This window comes from Ambystoma mexicanum, chromosome 6q, assembly GCF_040938575.1.
Source record: "Ambystoma mexicanum isolate Mex_15411 chromosome 6q, UKY_AmexF1_1, whole genome shotgun sequence".
NCBI lineage: Eukaryota > Metazoa > Chordata > Amphibia > Caudata > Ambystomatidae > Ambystoma > Ambystoma mexicanum.
This window is the reverse complement of record NC_090937.1, coordinates 688128571-688151517: the sequence shown is the minus strand read 5'-3', so window position 1 is coordinate 688151517 and position 22947 is coordinate 688128571. Positions and strand designations below refer to the sequence as shown.

At 47.0% G+C, this 22947-nt stretch overlaps 1 protein-coding gene across 3 annotated transcripts in view; it reads right to left on the bottom strand.

Moving 5' to 3' along the window:
* The window catches only part of INPP4B (inositol polyphosphate-4-phosphatase type II B), a 3177224-nt gene that overhangs the window by 2561454 nt on the left and 592823 nt on the right, over window positions 1–22947 (bottom strand). For all 3 annotated transcript variants that reach the window (XM_069631181.1, XM_069631178.1, XM_069631177.1), the window contains exon 4: window positions 10539–10655. In XM_069631181.1, coding sequence (XP_069487282.1) covers window positions 10539–10655 — 117 coding nt within the window. The remainder of the gene's footprint in view (window positions 1–10538; window positions 10656–22947) is intronic.

Below are 22947 nucleotides of genomic sequence, written 5' to 3'. Positions count from 1 at the left end.
TATTTAATTTCTATTTCTCTGACAATTCTCCTTGTGTACCCAGGTGCCTAGCTCATTAGCCTCGAAAGTATCTCAGAGTGATCTCGCTGGGGCTGCGTTCTCCTGGGAAACTTCAGCCATGCAACATTTCTGCACACTGTTTCTGCTGAATGTTCAAGAAATACATACTGCTTGTCACACAAAGGCTTGCAGCTTTTTATAAGGAACTGTCAGCTAGACATGCTTTCCTAACAAAGTCCTACAAAGAAAATGGCTTCTCTGTCGTTCACATATTGCTCAAAAGCCCCCCTACCATGTTGAGCCATATGGCCCATTGCACCCCCACCCAATGGCCGCTCTACACAACTACCCCTTACTACACCCAAAACACCCACCCTTCATTTCGTTTTACCATGGGTCTTCTCAAGCTGCACCTGCTTCTGTGCCTCCTTATGCAAGCAGAGCTGCGCTCAATGACATCCCCACACCTGATGTCACCCTGCACGTCACCACGGTGCGCAACTGGTATTTGCACCCCCCTTGGCAGTGTTGAACCTGCACCTTTACAACAGATGTATCATTACCGATCCCATAAAAGTGGAGCATGCTTCAAGGTGGTTTTAAATCGGAGGGGAGCATTCAACACTTGTCCGCAGTCAAACAATATGCCTTCCTCCATATCCATCCCTCCTTAACACCTTGGATTCTGCTAGGCCCCATCTTTTCACATCCGTTACCCAGGGTGCAAAATTTGAAGTTTGCAGCTACTAGCCACACATAAAATTCACTCACCCCCATTTGGGAATGAAAGGATGTGCATGACAAGATGATGAAAGTGACTGCGCACCAAAACCTGAACACTAATGATGCACGTCTACACCCACAACCATAAAAGATGGTAAAGCCAACAGTATTGGCCACTTGCCACTGTAACTGTTCCATATGCCTTCATATTGATCAAATCAGTAGTAAGCCGTGAAGATAGCTCAGCAAAATAATTGCACGCATCAATCATGGAGCCAGCCTACATTTCATATTCAATGGCCGACTCAGCACTTCATTCTCCCGAAGTTGCTAATTTGAGCACAAATAAATTGCCTAACAATAACTGTAACTAAAGTGCTTAGAAGCAGCATCAATCTGACATGAAGCGCTATTTGACAGCTTAGACAATTGATGTTGCGTATTTGAACAACAAAGTTTGTATGTGAAAAGTGATTGCTCAGCACAGTTTTTGTATATTGATTACAAAAAAGTGAGAACGGGGAGGGGCACAATGAACACACATCTTTATATCTGACACATTCGTCCGTGGTATGGGTTGTATGATTGAATCACTAAATGCCGAATGCACACTGGGTTTGGTGGTCATTTCCTTTTTTTTTATTTACAAAAGTCACCCGAACGGTAAAGCTTTTATAAACCTGAACCATATCTATAAGTTCGGACAGCAAAAGCTTTATAGGCTTTATATGTTAAAAAGTGTCTTAATGCAAATCATGTGTTCACATTAATTCGAGCCTGCAACCTTCCGATCACCCACCCTTGGGATCTCATCTCGACAAGGGAATTGAAAGACAGATCAGGCCAGTCCAGGCCTTTGGGCAGAAAGGCTCTCTGCGAGGGGTACTGTCTGTGTTCTGCTCGTGCTGAGAGCAGAAAGGTCATCAGCACCAACATCACATGATCGGCCTGACACAGGGAAATAAAAATTACTTTAAACATGGCGCTCCAGTGGAAATCTGCCGCTCTAGGCCTCAGCCTGCTTGGCCTAATTGTAATGCACCAGTGGCTGCCTCGTGCACTCACACACAGTGCAGCTGGAGGTCAGGTCACATGCACCCAATCCCTTACTCACCCCGCCCTAATTATTACTCGCCAATTGCAAGCGGTGAGTGCAGATTTTGCAGCCTGCGTCACCCATTGCGGGATAAGTGGGCCCCGGGACACTTCCACAATATAGCCAACCTTCTTTTCACTAATACCAATAAGGAGTGGGCAATCTTTTTCCTCCGTTTCTCTTTCTTGTTTCCCAGTAACCTGCCTACCAGCACAAAGACGGGACACATTCATAGGAGCTATGAAGCAACATGTTGATTTTATCTGTTACTTCCTTCCAATACTATTGAATTGCAGGATATTACCAAACCATGTGTCAAGACTACATCTGGGGCAAGTAAGATGTAACTTCAGGGCAATGACGTACATCCTAGCTGGGGCAAATAGACCCTATTAAGGAAATTAAACTGATTCAGTTTAGACCTGGCATTCCTGGATACCTTTTTAATATGTACACTCTTCCCAAGCTATTCTCGGTCAGATCGTGCATAGCCAAGATCCTTTTCCCATTTCCCTTTAATCGTGAGAACTGGTGTGGCCCTCCCGTGTAATAAAATGTTGAATATCTGTGAAAGCGTTCCTCTATTGTCACCCATCAAGAAGACCTCCGGCAGCAATGAGGAGTATTCCGGCTCAACTGTAATAATCGTCCACAATTTAGCCATTCTCTCAACCATCCTAACATAGTTCAGAAAGTGTTCCCATGGGCATATCATTCATACTCCTCCAACCATTGAGCAAAGGTAAGCAGAGATAATTCCCCACAAACATCTCCCAATGATCTACAACCCTTAGCTTCTGTGTGGAAAGACCCATGTCCTTAAATATCCCAAAGAGAACCATGTCAAACCGAACAGGCAACTCAGAGCAATAAACGCCTCCATTGGAAATCTGGTCAGGAGCCTCTAGCATGCAATCTGCACTATTCGTATTATAAACGTATCGCCTCTAGAGTCCAAGCATCCCATAGTAAATCAATCCCTTGTCAATATTTCGGAAGGCCTCGTAATAACATACACACCTCCCCTCTGGGAGTGTAGTGCATATAGCAATGGGGCAGCAGGCAAATACAATTTGTAGTGAGGAAGGGACAAACCACCTTCCTGTTAAGTCCTCCCCAATGCCGATAGCACCACTCTCCATCTGCCAGTAACCCAAAGCAATTCAGTAATTTTAACATCTGGAAGAAGACCCGCTTTATCATATAAGGGATATTGTTCATAAAAATACAGTATTATAGGAAGGATTATCATCTTGCACAACGCTATTTTACTCATCAGAGAGGTATCTTCTGCCATAAAGATTATTGCATCCCTAAACTCAGTCAATGCGCACACATGTGTCCTCAATCCTGTGAAAAATCAACTCCCAGATACTTGAATGATTTGCATTCCCACTGCACTGCCCAGTCTGGAAATGCGTTCCGGTGTGTGTGCCTCATGCCAGCTAGAGTAAAAAGTATGGACTTATTCTTGTTTATTCGCAAACCAGACAGTATTATCGAGCACCTCCAGAATAACTGGATTATCACACATCAGGTTACACACATAAAATAAAGCATCATCAGCATACAAGGAGATGGTCTGTGTACACCCACGTATCCATATACGAGTCTCAGATATACAACATCTAAAAAGGCAGCTACAGGTTCCAATGCTGGGGCGAACAGTACCAGAGAAACTAGACAGCCCTTTCTGGTCCCCCTTTCCTGTATCCACCTGCCAGAGATCCAACTTCCTGTTTTAACCCTTTTCATAGGTTCATGGTATAAAAGGTGGATCCATTGCAATACAACTGCTCCCAGTCCATAGTGTTGAAATACTTTGAATAGCCAGGGCCATTCAAGTGATTTGAAGGCCTTAACTGCATCAAGGGATATTATCACCAATTCCTCGCTTGAATCTTTAACTATATCCATGATGTGATGCAGTCTCCTTAGATTCAGGGAAGTGCTCCTCCCTCCAAAAAAATGCACTGATCCGGGTGGACCAACCTCAGAATTATATTAAATAACTGCTGGGCTATAATCGTACCCAATATTTTGGCATCTATGTTAATGAGCTGGGACGGTAAGAGTCACAATGCCTTGGATTCTTCTGGGGTTTGAGTAACACAATGATCATGGCCTTGCGCTTCGACCCTGGGAGAGCTTCAACTCACAGGGCATGACCATACAACTTCTGCAGCTGAGGCACCATCAGATCCATATACGTGGTATAAAACTTTACTGAGAGGCCCTCGGTCCTCAGCGTCTTACCATTCCACAGGGAGGAGATAGCACAACGGATTGTCCACTCTTCTACAGGTGTATCCAATGCCTCTCCGGCCTCATCTGACAAGTGCGGCAAATGAACTTGCTCCAATAAATCTGAGGCCTTTTCCTCTTCATAAGTGTCTGTGCTTGAATAGAGAGTTTTATAGTATTCCTGAAATACTAAATTAATACCCTCTTGAGAAGACACCAACAGACGTTTGCCATTTAATATTTAATACCTGGGTTATAGTAGATCTAGGTGTTTCCCAATTAAGTAACCATGCCAAAAGTCTACTCACCTTGTCACCTTTGCTGTGAATAAGCACCGCGTACTGATTATATTCACATTTGTTTAAATAATTATGAAGTTCCCAATACTTGTGTAGTTCCCTGGATAGGTCACCCCCGCGTTGACTCCCCATCGCTATCGCCCCCTCCAATTTCTTAATCGCCTGTTTGACCTCCATTAATGACCTATGAAGAGTCTTACATACTACCAAGCTGCTTACCATGTACAACTCTCTAATGGTGACCTTCAAGGACTCATACAACAGGCAAAAACCCTCAATGGAGTCTCCATTCCTATTAAAAAAGGAAGATATTTCCTCCTTGATTTTATTCCAGAATGCCCCATCCTCCATAGCTTCTGCTCTTAATCTCCAAGTAAATATAGGAGGCGTGTTCCTTGTCCAGCAAAACATAGTTGCAAGGGGGGTTTGGTCAGAAAGTATCCTCCCAAAATATTCAGCATCAGAAAATAACTCAAAATGTTCTTTTCCCACACAAATATAATCGAGACGTGTGTAAGAACCATGAGGGCGGCAGAAGAATGAATACCCCCCAAACCTCCCCAACATTCCCTCCATGGTTCCACCAGATCAAGTTCCTGCACTAGGTCGTTCAGAGCCGTAGAGGCTAATGTTTTGAAGGGACACGTTGTGTCTGATTTATCCAGTACCGGTTCCAGAAGGCAGTTAAAATCTCCAGCCCAGAGAAATATGTCATATCAATAAACCCCAGTCCTTTCCAATACCTCCCGAAAAATAATCCTTGTCATCTTCATTTGGCGCATAGGAATTAATGAGACACACACCCTTTCCATTCCAACAATGTTTATATATTATTGTCATACCCTCTGAATCCCCCCACTTATTTTCAATGTGTATGTGAAAGCCTACCCCACCCACATCATGACCCCTGTCGCATAAGATGACAAACCTTGTTGAAATACCATACCTCCCCACCCGTGTCAAACATCCTCCAGGTCCGAGTCCAGAAGATGAGTTTCCAGTAATAGCAAAACTTGGATCCCATGTTGTTTCAAAAAGCCACAAATTGTAGTTCTCTTCCCTTTATTGCCAAGGCCCCATACATTCCACACAACCAACCTCAACGTTGGCTTCTAATTCCCCATCAATGTTCAGTTATCAAGATGTAAGGAACAAGGATATTGGTAGACCCCACTCTAAAGCGACCATTCATCTGCACATCCTGCAATACAGCAACCCTATCCCTAAAGTTCAAAAACTTCACCACCACCCCTCTAGTTGGAGTACCCAGAGCAGGCCGTCATCCAGGCACCTTTCTGTGCCCTTTCAATAGTGAAGAATTTCGAAAGGTCCTTAATCTTAAGGGCATCCAGTAACAGCATCTCCAAGAACAACTCTGCACACTGACCTTCCTCCCCCTCAGCTAAACCAATAATCTGTACGTTGCATCCCCGAGACATCCCTTACGCATCCTCTGCCCTAGGCTCAAGGTTCATTGTCATCATCATTAGACCATCCACCCGTCTTTACAGGACTGTTAAAGAGTCTTCGACATCAATGATCTGTTGTTCGGCATCTGTCACCCTTTTGTTGATCTTTTGTAGGTCCGCCCAAATTAGAGAAACGTCCCCTCCGACCTCCTGGATTGTATTTTCCAAAGCTGTGTTTGAGTCTTTTAGGGCTAACAGTAGGCCATCCATAGTCTCCCCCTCGCTGGGTCAGGCCGGTTCCTGAGCAACACCTAGCTCCACGCTTCTATCCTGCTTACTCCTAACACCCACATACTGTTCAATTTTCTGCTGGCCCTTTATCATGATGGGGACTTAAAGCCTGATAATTACTGCAGGGACTTGGCGGTCTCAATCTAGGGCCAACCCTCGGCTCACCTCCTACACCAGGGCCATAAAGAAGGGAACCTAGATAGCACTGCTTCCCCTTCTGCATAAGGCAACCACACAGTCAATGAGCCGGAACCTTACCCTGCTTTCAGCACCCCAAGAAACAGTCACAAGCTAGGGAATTGTCTAGAAGTTCTCAATGAGAAGGTGACCCGACCCGCTTATTTTCCATTCTGGGAGCCCAGCACGGCTTCCATAACCCTGGGCAGGGACAGCCATCCAAACTGGGTCGTGAGATCCGAAATTGTGCCCCCTCGAGTGTCCGCATCATGTCAGGGAGCCCAGCCCACCAACCGATCTGCCTGGAACTTCACAAAAGTTCACAGTGAGGAGGGAGATTGTGCGTGCCCCTCCACGAGACCATCCGGCCTTCCCGAATCCACGCTCCGATACAGAGAGGCTCCGGGACTCAGCCGCGGCACCCCAAGATAATGCCCATCTTCGCCGCAAAGAAAAACAAAAAACTCAAAAAAGCTGAATGCATGGACCATCCTAATAGTGGAGTCAACGGATCCCTCGGTTAGTGGATTATAGCAGGATTTTGGGTGATGAAGATGTAGAGCTCACCCCGTGCACATCCGTGATGAATGGCTCCCAGCCATGCCACCCCCCCTGAGATATTTTATAATTTGTATGCACTTTTTAATTTTACATTCACCGAGTTCATTAAAGCGCAACACTGGACAGATTCTGATTCTGTTCAACAAGGGTAGCCTTCACGAATGGGCAATAAACATTGATCTGTCCACGATTGCTACAGCATGACATTCATGTCCATGGTTGTGCCCAATAAAGAGCAGCGTGACATAAAAGCAAACCTGGGCAACCCATACCTAACCATGTCTGAAATAGAAAAGGCAGAATGGAAGCATACCTTCAGCATCCCTGCAACGACAAACAATGAGCACATTAGCCTATGCTTTCTTAAAGGCGCTCTATTTCTTCATGCCACAATATCGAAGCATCATCAAATGGAGGGGCATTTGGCAATCTGAATTTAAGTGATAATGCCGTTCCCAGGGGAGTGTGCAGTCTGGTACGGGCCAGAGTGAGGTAAGGGTATTATGGGTTAGAAATCTGTTACCTCAACGTTACAGACGGAATGGCATTATACACCTGTCTCTTGCGCCAAAAAATGACGTATGTTAATTTGGGCATAGAAATGGGGAAGAAAATCGGAAGGGAAACCGAAGCATGCGGGAGTGCTGGTATTATGTATGCCCACGCATTCAGGGAGTGTATCGAAGCTGCAAGGCTCAACAGCATCAACATGAAGCGGGGAAGGGCAAGGTGTTGATGGCATGGCCAGAGGGCAGGTGGAGAAGGCGGGACGAGCCAGGCAAGGAATGGGAAAGTAACGAGAAAGGCGAGAGGTAAGGGTGGGCATAAGGAGAGAGGGCGAGAGATGGAAAAGGTGCCAGACAGGGGGAAAAAGATGGCAGAGGTTCCCAGCGCAGCAAACCAACTTGATGGACACCAACTGTGAATTGTGGAGAGGAATCGGTTTCTAGCAAATAAGAGTGCAGCAACTTTGCAGCAGGTCATCATTTAATGTCGATTTTCAGATCCTAATGGAAGGATGCTAGTAACTCTTCAAACTGCAAATATCAGAACATATGTTCAATTCTAATATTTTCCCTATGGAACTACTAAATGGAAGACTGCAGATTTGAAACAGGCATATTCCTGTATTGCATTATTTAAAAGTGTTGACATAGTTGGCCTCAGATCAGAAAGCATTTCTATTTCCCGTTTTCCTACTTTCACTCTGGCCGACCACCCTCGGTCCTGCACACCTCACCCATTAAAACATCTGGGGGTCATCTTCGACTCTACTCTCTCTCCGTCTCTTCTCACATCTCAGACATGTCCACAAAGTCCCACTACCAGCTGCACCTCCTCAGAGGTATTCTACCTTTTCTCACCTTCCCTTAGAGGCTCACTGTCTCCAGAACCCTGGTTCTCTCCAGACTGGACTAATGCAACAGTCTCTTTCTCAATCTTCCCACCTCTAATCTTTGACCTATTTAACTTATCCAGAACAGAACCGCAAGACTTATCCGTGGCCTCAAGCCCAGGGACCGCATCTCTCGGGCGCTGAAATCCCTCCACTGGCACCTCATGGCTGCAAGGATCAGGTTCAAGTCCCTCTGCATAGGTCCACAAGGCTTTCTGGGGCCGTGGCACCCACTATCTACAACGCTCTCTTCCTAAGAACTCTCCTTCCAGAGCCCTCTGCTCTGCCTCCTCCAACACTCTGCAGGTGGGGCGCATTTCCAAACAGATTTGGGGGTAGATCCTCAGCCTCTGCAGGTGCCTCCCTCTGGAACAGCCTACCTGCTTCTCTCCTTCTTGAGCAGGACCGCCTTAAGTTCTGGAAACTCCTCAAGACATTCCTCTTCTCTTCCTTCTGCTCTCTCCCTCTCCCTTGCTAACCTCCTTTCTCTTCTCTCCTGCCTCCTTCCTTCTCATCCCCAACCTGTTTAAGCCAGCTGACTGGTCGCCTTGTGCACCTCCAGAGCCTCACAGGTCCCGGGCTCCGCCGCCAATCCTGCGTTTGCCTCTGGGCCTCTGCACTCTGCCTGCATTACTGCACTCGGAATAGGTTGCATGAAAATGGCACCCACTCTGCACTTAACCCTGGCCCCTTCTGGACTGGGCATACTTGCCCTCCTCCTACTCCCCCACACTTGCACCACCTTGAATGTTCTCAGCTTAGCATGTTTATCTGCCCTGTCTTCCCCTATATCTCCTCCTCAGCTTTGCTGTGCCTGCATGCATAGGCACATTGATGAACAACCTTTTTATCTTGTATGTCTCTCCACCCATTTCTCTCCCCACTCTTTGTCATGCACTTATACTAGTAGAAATGGGTTTATAGTCACAATGTCGAAAACAAAAATGTCAAAAGTCATAATGTAGAAAAAAAATGTCGAAAAAAAGTCGCTTTTTTTTCGATACTTTTTTTTTCAAATGGGGGGGGTTCCCCCCAACCCCCCTTTTTTAGTATTTTACCAATTTTTTATACTTACCAAACCCAAAAAATACATATAAATAAAAAAATAGATTCGACTTTTTTTTTTTTTGAATTTTTTTTTTGACATTTGTCATTCGACATTTTTTTTTTGACATTTTGACTGACCACCGTAGAAATGCCCTGGCCTAGTATGCTCGTTATTGCTGTTAGATCATTCATAATCTTCAAGGCCTAAGAACGACAACGATATTCCCTCGTTTCTTTACCACCTTGAAGCGCTTGAAGCAATTCACTTGTGTATAAGCGCTTTACAAAAAAATCAATTACAATTACAAGACAGAGACAAGTTTTCATCTAAATTGTGAGTTTCTGTGAAGATAATTTGCAAACGTCTTCTTGTACATGAAAAAAACCAGGGGTCTCCAACTAGTGGCTCTCCAGATGTTTCGAACTACGACTCCCATGACCTATCACCATTGACTATGCTGGCTAGGGCTTACGGGAGTTGCACTCCAAAACAGCTGGCGATCCCAGTGTTCCAGAACGCAGCACTAAGTGAAACACAAGGATGCATGCTTGCTGTTTCTGGTAAACCATTTTCTCTGTACCCCTGACAGGAACAGAACTTCAACTGTCAACTAAGACCCAAAACCATTTTTGAGCAATTTCTCCCAGAGGGGCCCCATGTTGCGTAGGTCACCTTTGTCAAGAATTACCGCCGGATAACAAGTGGTGGTAGGCGGTGTTTTGGTTCCCATTTATCAGAGTCTATAGGGCTCCATGGGGATTTTGGCAGAATTACTGCCAGTGGTAATTCCGCTGATTTGTCTGTTTTTGGGCAGTAAGGCGGAGCAATTTTTCCTCTGCCTCATCTCCAAAACTATAGTTCGGCGGTACGGTAATGCGGCAGTAATGCAGTGGTAGCGCTGCATTACTACAGTTTTTGGCCGCACCGCCGAACTCGTAATATGGCATTTTGTGATCAAAACATAATGCAGATGAGAATACGTCACTTTGCCTTGCTGCTTCAAGGGTTGCTCCTAGGCCCGTTTCTCAATGATTGAGTACATTGCTGGTCTTTTTGCTGGCTGCGGGTCACAGGTGCTTTACAAAGACTCTCGTTGTCTAAAAGCTCAACCTGGGCTCAGAGTGAAGCGCCATTTGCTCTGGGTTCCTCTTGCCCTCCAGTTAAACGAAAGCTGCGGCATAAGCAGAATGACATGCTTTCAAATACACTCGTATATGTAAACGGTTCCACGCAGCCTATCATTGCACAGCTCGGGGGCAGCGTAGGCACGCAAAGCGCGCTGAGCAGTACTCACGGTTTCCGGAGATTTCCCCTTGACGTCGTAGACGGTCAGCTTTATTTTCGTCTCTTCATAGATGGGGTAATCCGGTGGGAACGTCACGCCTGCCAGAAACAGTGGGTCCCTTGTTCCCTGTACAGCAAAAGTAAAGAACCCCAGTTAGGTTGCAGCTTGCGAGCAGGGCTCTGTACAGCTGGCAAGAGGAGCGCAGAAGCAGAAGAGTCTTTTTTGCTTTCCGTTCAAAGACAGACTTCCGTTGTGAAAGGCTGCATGCACAGAAACATTCACATTATCACATACATATTTGGAGCAGATTTTAACAGCCCTGCGAGCCACACAGGATGGAGGTCCTAAAGGCGCTCACAAGGCCCCTCTCATGCAACCCCAGGAAGGATTTCACAGACAGGCTAGCAGTGTTAAACGAACGGCGGCCACACAGGGGTGTTTAACTGGAACTGATAACTCATGTTTAACATCCAGTGGGGTGTGACTGTGATGTTACAAAACAGAAACAAAAAGTGATCAATAAACGCCTGCCATTCTGGGTCGGCCCTGTGGAAAGTGGCCTGGTTGTTATCGGTGCCCTGCTGCGGGCTTGCGCTCAAGAATGTGGACTTGGCCGATGTGGCCCCTGGGCCTCCCCAGGTGCGGCCTTCCCGTCCCCTGAGGGAGATGAGGAAGGAGGCCCGCGGCATCGGCCGCGGTGAGGAGGCGCTGCCCCTCCCCCACCCGCGACGGCGAGCAGTGCCAAAATAAAGATGCGGGCCCATCTCCAACGGGGCCCGCAGAGGGAAACGAGGGGCCGCGGAACAGCTGAGGCGGCCCCGACAGAGGAGCGGCATCGGCCGTGGCACGGAGTCGGGGCCGTCCAACAGCTGACGCGGCCCCCAACGGAAGGCGGGCCCATGATCAGCTGGGCCCGCGGGGGAAAGAAAAAAAAAAAATGTGTTGCAGGCCCGAATCCAACAGGGCCTGCAAAAGGAACAAAGGAGGCGGGCCCAGCACCAGCTGGGCTCGCAAGCACAATAGAGTGCTCGTCACGAGGAGCGGGCGGAGAGCTGCCTGCCCCCCCCCCCCCCCCCCCAGCCGCGGCAAACATCGCCGCCAAAAAAAAAAAAAAAAAAAGAGGAAAATCGCTCCGCACCGGAGCGTTTAAGAAAAAAAAAAGTGTTCCACACTGGAACCGGGCCGGCATGAGGGCTGGCTGCCCTTCCCCCACTGAAACATGGAAGAGGGGTCGTCGCCTGCGGGGGTGGAGGGGAGGTGCATGCCCCGGATTTTCAACGAGGCCCACGGCGGGAATGATAAGACTATGATGTTGGCCAAACACAACGCCAGCAGCCCCCATGAAAAGGGGGAGGTGTGGAAAGTGGCCTGGTTGTTATCGGTGCCCTGCTGCGGGCTTGCGCTCAAGAATGTGGACTTGGCCGATGTGGCCCCTGGGCCTCCCCAGGTGCGGCTTTGCCGGCCCCTGAGTGGTGAACTGAACTGCCCACGGGTGATGTCGGACTGGTCTCCCGCAGACCCGCAAGTGCTTAACATGGACTCAGTGGCCATCCCCATGAAGACTGGGACCCTGCAGACCCTGGACTTGCTTAAAATGGCCCATTCAAGTGGCGATGTGAAGCTGTGCTCCCGCACATTGTGGCCATGCTTTAAATGGTGCCAGGGGGGTCAACCGTGGCGGTATTCAGTAATAGTGAAACCACTCACCCAGGTTAATAAAGGGTGTAGTAGTAGAATGGTTGTTTGTTTTGTAGTGGTGGTGGTTATGGTGGGACTTTGGGGTTGTTTGTTTTGTTGATATGGAAAAGGAGGAGTGTTGCATGTCACCCCTGTAAGGGGACATGGTGTCTTCCAGTGTGTTCATCCTGGTCACGTGGGGAACCACGTGACCAACATAATAAAAAGGACGAGCCGTTTCCGGGCTCGTCAGTCGAGACCAGCGAGACTCCGTGTGTGTTTTGTGTCCGCGCCATGGCGGCGCCCCACCACGTGCGCTGGGCCCAAGGAAGGGGCCCAGCTGCAGGACGGTGCCCCTGCCGGGCAACGCCGTCCGGACGGTGCCCCTGCCGGGCAACACCGTCCCTGTGTGTTTCCCTGGCCCTGTGAGTCGGGCCAGGGGGCGACCCCGGCCTGGGTGCCCCCAGAGCCGGGGCCGCGGTAAGCCGGTTGCCAGCCGGCCATGTGTGGCGCTCCGGTGTCCCGGAGCGGGTGGGCTGAACCCCCACCCTTCATCTTGCGGCGTGATCGCCGCACTGCAGCGTGTGGTGTCGGGCGCTGCCCGACACGAGTATGGGGCTGCCCGGTGGACCGGAGCAGCCCCCAACAATCCGGAGCAGCCCCCAACAGGCCCTAAGATTGTCAGGGCTCAAGAGATCAAAACATGTGCGATGCTCCTAATTTACATATGGAGTGTCATCACAGCAAATAACGCCATAGAATCAGTCTTTGATATTGAAGTGTATCTTGGGAAGTTACATTAAAATACGGTGACCAGATTTTTAAAACTAATATAAAAGTAGGACTAACTCTTTAAAGTGGTTGTCAAGACACAACACTTCAGCAGCATTTGGAAAAGAAGGGGTTTAAGTGTTACTATTCCAATGAACACATTTCAAAATTAATTTATCACAAACTAACACCATCTCAAATTGTAAAATGCAGCATTTCTTCTTTGCTAGATTGTGCATTCCTGCCAGCCAGCCACGAAGACTTATTACAAAAAACCGGGACCACTGCAATTTCCAATGAGAACATAAGCTTGAAAAAGGGGGGCAGAGCACCAAATTCCGGGACAGTCTCGGGAGAAACTGGACGTCTGGTCACCTTACATTAAAAGTAGTTGTCAGCCATAAGCAAAGATACAAATGTACGTTATGTCCGGTATATGTAAAGTCAGTTATTATTATATATGGTTCAAATTCATGAGTGAGACATCTTTGGAGTAGTAGACAGTGTGAGCTTTCTAAGGACTTGATAAAGAATAATGGGATAAATTGATCTGCCTGGAAACACACACTTTGTTGAAGTGGCAAAGCCGGGATTGGAGACCAGTCTACATCTTCCCAGCCGAAGTTGGTAGAAATATGCCTGATTAGGTCCTTTTACAACCTTGCTTTAAAAACACCACCTGACTTTGGAATTCAATGCAACACAATTGACTCTACATTTTGCTAATTGAAGCAAACAGTTTTTGCAGCGGTTTTAGGATTACATTTATTTTCATGGTGTATAAATTTGGGCATATTGACCCAACTAGCAATACCCCATTAAATGAGAAGCTACAGATGAATGACCCTCCAAGCAAAGTTTTTTTTATTTTAAACATAAAGAGAGCTATATACCTAAAGAATGTCTCAAGCTGTCCTCGCAGATTCCAAGGGCCTAATGGCTGGCAATGGGGGTTCATCAGACAGAGTAAAGTGCATCCACTGCAGGATTTCCTGAGCATGTGTTTTAATTAATTAAATTAATAATTAATTTAATTAAATTAATCAATCATTTAATTTAACATTTATATAGCGCTACAAGCCCTCAGGTATCTGAGCGCTGCTTATTATTACCCACATGTGTGGTGCTCATTTATCGACATCGGAAGGATGAAAGGCTGAGTTTTGGACTGCCGTGATTCGAACCTGCATCAGCAGGCTCTGCATAGATGTCAAAGCGAGCGCTCTACTTGCTGTGCTATCAGACCGGCTAAAAAAAACAAGTTCATAAAAAACTCTCAAACTGTTCAAATGCTAATTTGGATGCATGGGAGGTAAAATAACCGTTAACCATAGGCTGTAGGCACAACACGAGAAAGAGATGGTTTCCAGAAACTAGGATGCCCCTTCCCCTTCACACCTTTGTACTGGTACAGAAACCAGCCAAGACTCATACGAAAGTAGAGAGTTCAACTGTCTTAATAAAAGACATATCAGTAAAAGACATTTTCAAAATTCCATAGACAACTATAAGGACTCATTTGTTCTTAAAATCGTCTTCATATTTGATAGTTGAGGCTCAGCACGTTTTGGGAAAAGCATTCCCTTCATCATGAAAACATGCTTACATCTATTAAACATAAGTAACATTGTATCATTCTGTTCAACTATACAGTTCAAGAGTTGTATCACAAAAGAAATTCCAAGATATCGTCTCAAAAAAGCTTTTCTCAGTACATATTTCATCAGAAAGTCACAAATTCATAGGAGAAATCATATATTCATAAAAATAAGCTACACATTAGTAAAGTTATGTGGCCTCATGTAGAACATAGAAGTAAATCCAAAACATAGAAGTAAATCCAAAATATTATTCAATAAAGTAATACGAATAACAACTAACGGAATCAACAGATTTTATAAATAAGCCATCTGTTGAAAAAAAGTAAAAGGAATGAAGGACTAGGGGTCCAAAGTAAGATATCATGGAAACAAGGTAGTATATGAAATTCAAAAAAGGTGAAGAACAGTGCCTAAGGTAGAATCAATCCCCATGAAGTCAAAACCTACCCAATAGCCAGAAATAAATGCATTTCACAAGAAGCTAGCGGTAAGGAGAACAACATCGTAAAGATCCAGTTTATCAAAGTAAAATAGCACATCAATTTGAAAAGTGGGACAGCTTAAGGACACCAAGCTTACCCCAAGTCATGCAGCAGGTAGAAGCAGCATGTGTCTGTGCGAAAAGACAACCACCCGTGCATAAGAGGGTAAATATAGGAGAACATGGCTGAAATCACGTTGTGGCGTCATGATGTCATCACACAAGGAGTGTGCTGATGTCACCATGAAGAGGCGCGATTTGCAAGACTAGTGGGTTTATTGGTAGGAAACCTCTATGCACTACATTCACAATCTGGATTGTAAAGGAATTGAAAAATGATATACAAAATCGGACTGAATTGATAAAATACATTATAAGTCGACTATGTAATGGAGTAAAGCATTGCTAGTCAAAAGGCTGCAGCCAATAAGCCAATCTGTGCATATATTCATACTTATGTTAAGTTACAAATAAGGTAAATAACAAGTCACTATATTAGTACCCTCGACTCATAAACAAAAACAAACACAAATACATGTATGGAGACTTGTTAGTAGTGTATGTACAAACAGTAATAAATATGACATTATCCCAAGGTACAGCCAATAAATCAATCTGTGCATATATTCAGACCTATATTCAGTCACAAAATATTGTAAACAGCAAGTCAAAAAGTATTGCTAACCTAGAGTCAGACGAAAAACTAAATAAAAATACATTTGAAGAGACTCATTAATAGTGTGTTTACAAACAGCGATTAATCAATATTAAGTTAGTCCAAAGAGAATAGAAAAACATTTGAGAATGTTAAGGGACTTAGGGGCTCATCATGAGTTGGGTGGTATCCCGGCGATATTTGCAAAGAGATACCGGCCAACGCTATTAGCGTTACCGCAACTCAGTCCAGTGCAAATTTGCGCCGGATCCCGAGTTGAAGTGGGGAGGTAAATCCCCATTCGCATCGGGTCCATTGGACCCAACAGGGGTTTCTTGGCGCAATCAGCACTGGCACAATTAGCGCTGCGCTTATTGCACTGGAAACGGGCAGAAAGGGGAGATTTTTAGCTGCAAAAAAAAAGCTTGAGGTAAAACTCCCACTTTCCACCCAACTCGAGATTGGGCGGACAGGTAAATGCGGCGGTAATAGCATCACTGACAAATTTTACTGCTGTCCCCAACTCGTGATACGGCACTTAGTCAAGTATGAGATACAGACGTTATACATCTGGATGAAAAGTAAAGTGTATGTGGAAATACAGACATATTCTTTAGCAGTAGCAATGTAGGCTAAATTCATCATTCATCCCTATGGGTGATAATGTGTCCAGTAGATTACGCCAATGCCTCTCTCTTTGGGATAGTCTTTTGACTATGTCTCCACACCTGGTAGGGATATGTAACACTTGTAAAATGATGAATATAATTTGAGCGATATTGTGTTTCTTTTTCATGAAGTATCTGGCAACAGGTGCTTTGTGGTTGCGTGTCCTTATGTTAGATCTGTGTTAAATCCATCTTTCATGTGCCCTCCTGGTAGTCTGATCAACGTAAAGAATACAACACTTTCTACTTTCGTCTTGACTAGTTTATGTACCAATGCAATGTGGGCAGGGGTATCCTAGTTTCTGGACCATCTCCTTCTTGATCATCAGATGGGCCAGTTTACCAGTAGACTTGAGGCAGAGAGAAAGCAACTTTGTAGGCCTTCAATTATAAGCAAAATCAGTGCCCGACCAAGACCGGGGAAAACAACCTCTCCAGTCTTCAGGCCAGCAGCCTCTCTTCCCACATCAATGGACCTCATAAAAAATCCTCATCCACAAGCCCGCTCCGGCTTTACCCTACTCACCCCCATGTTTAGCTTTCAACAACACTCTGTTTCATAGAGAAGACTTGAAAAGTACACAAATCATTATAAACCATCTGGACAAATACATAAATATCAGAGAAGTATATGAAGCAGAGAGAGTTCTATTGTAGCCTCTCTCTCCATATCTTGAATTGAGGTCTACAAGTACCAGAATGCAATTCAGCATGGGGATTAAAAATGCCCCTGTGGGTTTTGCAAATGTACTTTCAAGACTTAGGGGGTCATTACGAGATTCGCAGAAAAATCAGTTTTTACCGGCATGGAGGCAATACCGGTTCCGGTAGCAATGACGCCGCTGACAGCGGGCGATTAAGAGTATGCGTGCACGCGCCTAGTGGCATGCCGGTATCGACGGTACCAAAACATCCCTTAGCGGCATCATGGAAAACGCTGACAGCCCTTCCGCCTCCTTCCACCTATAAATAAAGGGCCCGGCATTAACGGGTCTGGCATTAGCGGGCCCGCTAAAAACTGGCACGCTAATAGCAGGCCCGCTAATACCGGAACCGGAAGTAACGTCATCACGCCGGAACCGGAAATGGCACAGCGGCCTTCTTGAAAAACACAATCCATTGCCATCCTCGATACACAGGACCTGGAGCCTCAAACCAACACTCAGATGATCTTCTACACCACCAGCACCATGCCAAAGGCTATAAAGAAAGGGGTATCCCGGCAGCGGAAGGAGCGGTTCCCCGAGGATGAACTTAACATGCTTGCTGACACTCTGGCTGAGAATGCAGAGGTGGTCTTTGCCTCTGACCTGAAAAGAGCAGCACAGCTCAAAAAGAAAGATATGGGAGCTAGTGGCCCAGAAAGTCAGTGCGGTTGGCACCACCCCTGCACAGTAAAGGACGCCAGAAAACATTGGGACGACCTGCGCCTCAGAGTACGCAATATCTTGTCTGCCAACCGGAGTTAGAGCCTGGCTACTGCCGATGGCTCTAACTCACAGATCAAACTCAGCCACTGGGAAGAAACCTGCTCCAGCGCAATCAGCATGGAGTCCATAGAATGTGTGGGAGAAATGGAACAAGGAGCCTCGTCGTCGGCAGATGGAGGTGAGTGTCCTAAGAAAACACTGTAATGCAAAGTATGATGATAGTCCACCAATGTGACCGTGCCATGAGGCAATGTATGGCCCATTACACACACATGGACACATCCCTGCCTAGATGCCATCCCCAGGACTGACACATCCACATGCATGCAGCATGCCAATGCCATACCTGACATGTGTCACACTGCACGCAGTCCACAACACAAAGGCATGTCACACAGCAGACACCACCTCACACATGTGTGAACCTAACATATGCCTTAGCAACCCCACCAAATGCCACAACAGTAGGACAGCAAGTCATCAAATGTGTACAACTGCACTAATACCAAGGCATGCATGATGCATGTACAACCATCACTGATGCCATCCCTCTTATGGTCCCCCACAGGCCGTGATACCGACAGCGATGCAGAGGACTCTGCAGCACAGGCCACCACTCCTACGAAGAGGGCCAGGGAAGACACTAACAGGCATTCCACCTCCAAGGGCACTAGCAAGGCACATCAGCAACCGAGGACAAAGGCACCACTGGATGGAAGGGAACAGGGGCGTCATAGGTCATCCACTACTCCGAAAGTTCCAACACCTGTGGAATCCGCAGCTGTAGAGCCAGTGGCAGATGGGACCCTGTCTGCAGCTACCAGTTCGGTTGGGGAGGCAGCTGCCACTGCGCCACAGAGTGGCGATGAGGTACTTTCCCAAGGCGAGGTATGTGTCCCTGAGGAGGACAACCGCTCCATGGAATTCCTTGGCACACCCAGCCCAACCCAAGCACACCAGTACACACCCATCATCTCACCCGATGTCACCTTGCATGTCCAGTCGAGAGGAGAGGGTGAAGCAGAGGCCTGGAGCCCCACACAGGACCCATCAGAATTGGGCCCCTTGCCACACCTGCCATCCACCTCCCCCGTCCTGGACCCCTGCGAGTTCAGGATGTCACAGATAGAGGTGCGCCAGCAGGAGCTGACCGGCCTAGTGAATCAATAGGTTACTGATGGTGATGTGACAAGGAGGGAGGCCCGAGACAACACTGCAGCCATGAAAGGGGCCATAGAGTCGAGCACACAGAAGATCTGTGAGGAGCTGTCGGCAGTGAGGCAGGTCCTTGCCAGGATTGCGGATGCCATGGAGGCTCTGCATCCTGCCCCAACAGTAAAGCATGCGTCCACGGGCTCTTTGTCAAGCTCCACACAGATGAGCCCCCTGTGCAGGTCTGTTCGCACTATGCGCCACCCCAACATGCCACCCCCGGAGTCAGACACATGAAATTAGTTGCAGGCTCAGCCTGCATGTGCACACCTATGCAGACTTGAGTGGCATAACAATGCACGCCATGTGTGGGGGAGTTGTGGGGGGAGGGGAGAGTGGGTGTGTGGGGGAGTTGTGGGGGGAGGGGGTGTTTGCGGGAGTTGTGGGGGTAGGGGGGAGTGGGTGTGTGGGGGAGTTGTGGGGGAGGGGGTGTGTGGGGGAGTTGTGGGGGGAGGGGAGGGGAGAGGGTGTGTGTGTGAGGTGGAGGGTATGAGCACTTTTTACCTTTTCCTGTTAAATACACCCGTTGTGTACCTGAAAAAATACTTGACTGGACATTCCTTATTGTGTATGTGTCATTTATTGGTTTACAGTGCATAGTGTCCATGTACCCCCACACCCAGTGCCCTCAGTCCCACATACATGGAACCCTCTGCACCCATGTGTCTTAGAAATATTGGCCTATCACAGACTGGCACACAGCACGCCCCTCCTGTGCATCGCCACCGGGATGATGTACAACCTCATCTTCTTCATCCTCACCTGATGGTTGCTGTTCAATTCAGGGGACAGAGGAATGTTCTGTCGGATTCACATGTTGTGCAGCATGACACATGCCATGATAATCTTGGCCACCTTCTCATGCCTGTACAGGAGTGCCCCACCCGACTGGCTAACACAGAGAAAACAAGCCTTCAACAGGCCAAAGGTCTGCTCGATCACCACACGGGTACGGGTATAGGAACGATTGTAGTCCTCTTCGTGCCTGTTCTGCGGGTTCTGGACAGGGGTGAGGATCCATGTCTTCAAGGGATAGCCATTATCACCTGCATGGGTGCAAAATAAGGTATGTGCAAGTGAATTCCTGATGGACACCTGTACTAATCACACATGCCTGCAGATATTTGGATTGGAGCTTGCAATATTTGGTGCTCGCTCATATTGTTGGTTGTGGTGAAGCTGCATGAAAGTATTGCTAGAACAGATTTAAGCATGGAAGATATTACTCCGTTAGCACACTTATGTAAACAATTGCCTAAACATGCACACAAGCTTAAGAAATACAGTACAGAGTGGGCTAAGGGTACCACCCACGTGATGTTTATGCCATGGACACAGAACGGGTCCTTATCTAAAGCCGTCTTGCAACATATGACGACTTATTTGCATGCCACATATACAAGGAAAAAACTAGACAAACGCCTCGCTGTTCTAGAACTTTGGAAAATGTTTGAACAGTCGAAAGAGGAAGAGCCACCTGCAGACTGGATATTAAATGTATGCACGGAGGGGGGTGAGACGCCTACCGCGCCGCCTGCCTTGCCTGAAACAGAAACCGAGGGAAGTAAGTCAGAGGGACTCTATCCATTAAGAGAGCTCAAGGCAGCTACGGGGTATAGCAACCCCGCATATGAGTCACCTACGTACAGCAGTGATGAAATTAAGGGGAAGGCTCAGGATAAAAATCTTACCTTCGCAGTCCCAAGGGACAAGGAGAGACACGATAATGAGAGGAAGGATCAGACACAGGCCAGTGCACCTCTCGATAAGGAGAGAGAGGAAACGAAATAGAAAGGAAGTGAAGACAGAACAGATGAGATAGCATTCGTGAAAGAGGAATGGATGGGAGGACAGATATTGTTGAAACTCGATGGAAAAGGAAGTGATGATGTGAGACCGAGAGAGAGGTCAGATGAGACACAGAGAAAGGAGAAAGAAAGGGAAGTAAGGGATGAAAGAATAAGAAGGAAAGATAGGCTAATGCGAGAACAGCTATATCGCGAAAAGCAAGGTAAGCAGCTCAGTCGCAAACAGAGCATAGCCTATGACCAGTACAGGCAGAACATGGAAAAACTGGAAGAAGAGCAAAGAGCACGTGAAGAAAGGATAAAGAGGCGAAAAGATGAGGAAATTCGAAGGGCAGATGAATGTAGAAATGAAAAGAGAAGGGAAGAAGATAAGGTTAGAGAAGAGGTGAGGAAGCGCAAAGAATCTAATGAGGACATTGAACGTAAGCGTAGACGGAGGGCACGCGATCTCGCATACCTGGAGCGGGAAGTTAAAAAACCCAATCCTGTTGTAGAATGGGAAGACATTGAAGAATTTTTCCCTGCGTACGATTCAGTACCAGGCACTAGTGGGGCGAATATTGAAAATGACTTCGACACCAGAAACATCGGGGAAACCATTGATAAGAAACATGATGAAATAGGGTTAGAACCAATATCCCAGGGGGAAGACGAGTGCTTGGAAAGCACTCAGCTGTATGACACTGAAGACGTCACCTGAAGTAGTGGGAGCAGGAGACTGTTCCTGGATAGGCTAGAAATCAGTAAGAATGACGATGACGCAAAGAGTTGCGTGAATTGGGAACAATCAATGTCCGACTCCAGAGAGGAGACGGAGTGCGAGAAAAATGAAGAAGGGAGACGGTGCGAAAAGCGGATCCGAAGGGACAAAGGGGTGAAATGGTCAGACACTAGCGAGTTCGCACCAAGGGCATCAGAATCTACATCACAGTCTGACAGACACAAAGGAACACCCCATGGTCAGAGGGGGTGTCAGCGCCCGCCTATGTGGACAGGTTGAGGACATTGCCAGGTAGACGGCGATGCAGGAATATTACCCCAGTGGTAGACAGGAGAGCCATGGGGAAAGAAAAGGAAGTCTGCGCATTCCAATTTCCGCTTCTAGAAAAGGGGGAGCGAGACTGCAATATATTTGATGGCCACACATGGATCGAGAGAACTTGAAAAACAAGCTTTCAATGCTGACATCGGCAGCTGGGAAGTAGATACTCGAGTTAGAAAAGATGACAGGGGGCGTCATGTTAGCTATAGGGGACAATAAAGGTCTCCTGATTGCCATACTCGGTGAGAGAGCAGACGATGTATGGGCACAGGCTGGGTACCCCGGTGTTACCATAATTAACACTGCCCACGACAGAGCACCATTCAACAATTGCAGAGCAGCAGTATGGAAAGCACTACAAGTGCTTTACCCAGACACTTCCGATATGGGAGCTATAATGACTCGCAAAATAAAGGAGTCAGAAGATCCGTTAATTTATATGCAGAAGTTCCAAGATGCATGGGTGCTTGAAACGCATGAATCTTGGACAAAATCCATACCTGTGATTTACCACATTTTATGCCAAGGGTTGCCAGAACTAGTGCAGAAACAACTCAAGAAATTGGTAGGAGTTGAAGCCAAACCTTGGGCTGAAATACAGTTGACTATTGCACATTACTGTAGGTTGTTGCAAGAAAAGAATCAGAAAAAGGAGGCAACTCGGAAAGGTGAGGAAGCGAAGCTGGTGCAAATGAAATGATCAAAGTATGCTCTTGAAGGAGCCATGCTGACTAGCCCAGCTGAACAGAACATACAATAGGTGACTAACCCACAGCAGAACAACCAGGGTAACGTAGGATTGTACCCGAGGGGAAGGGGATTTAGAGGAAGAGAATGGCAGAGTAATCAGGGAGGTTTCCAAGGGAATCAGGGAGGTTTTCAAAACGTGCAAATGGGCAATACAGATATGGCGAATGGACAAATAGCCCGACCACCGCCGGTTTGTTGACTGTGTGGAATGACAGGGCATCTGGCGCGCTCGTGCAGAAGCCAAGGCGTGTGCCAAAATAGCCAAGGAATGGGAGCATGTGGGGCGAATCCTCCTGCGATCCCACCATAGGGTGGTGTGCAGA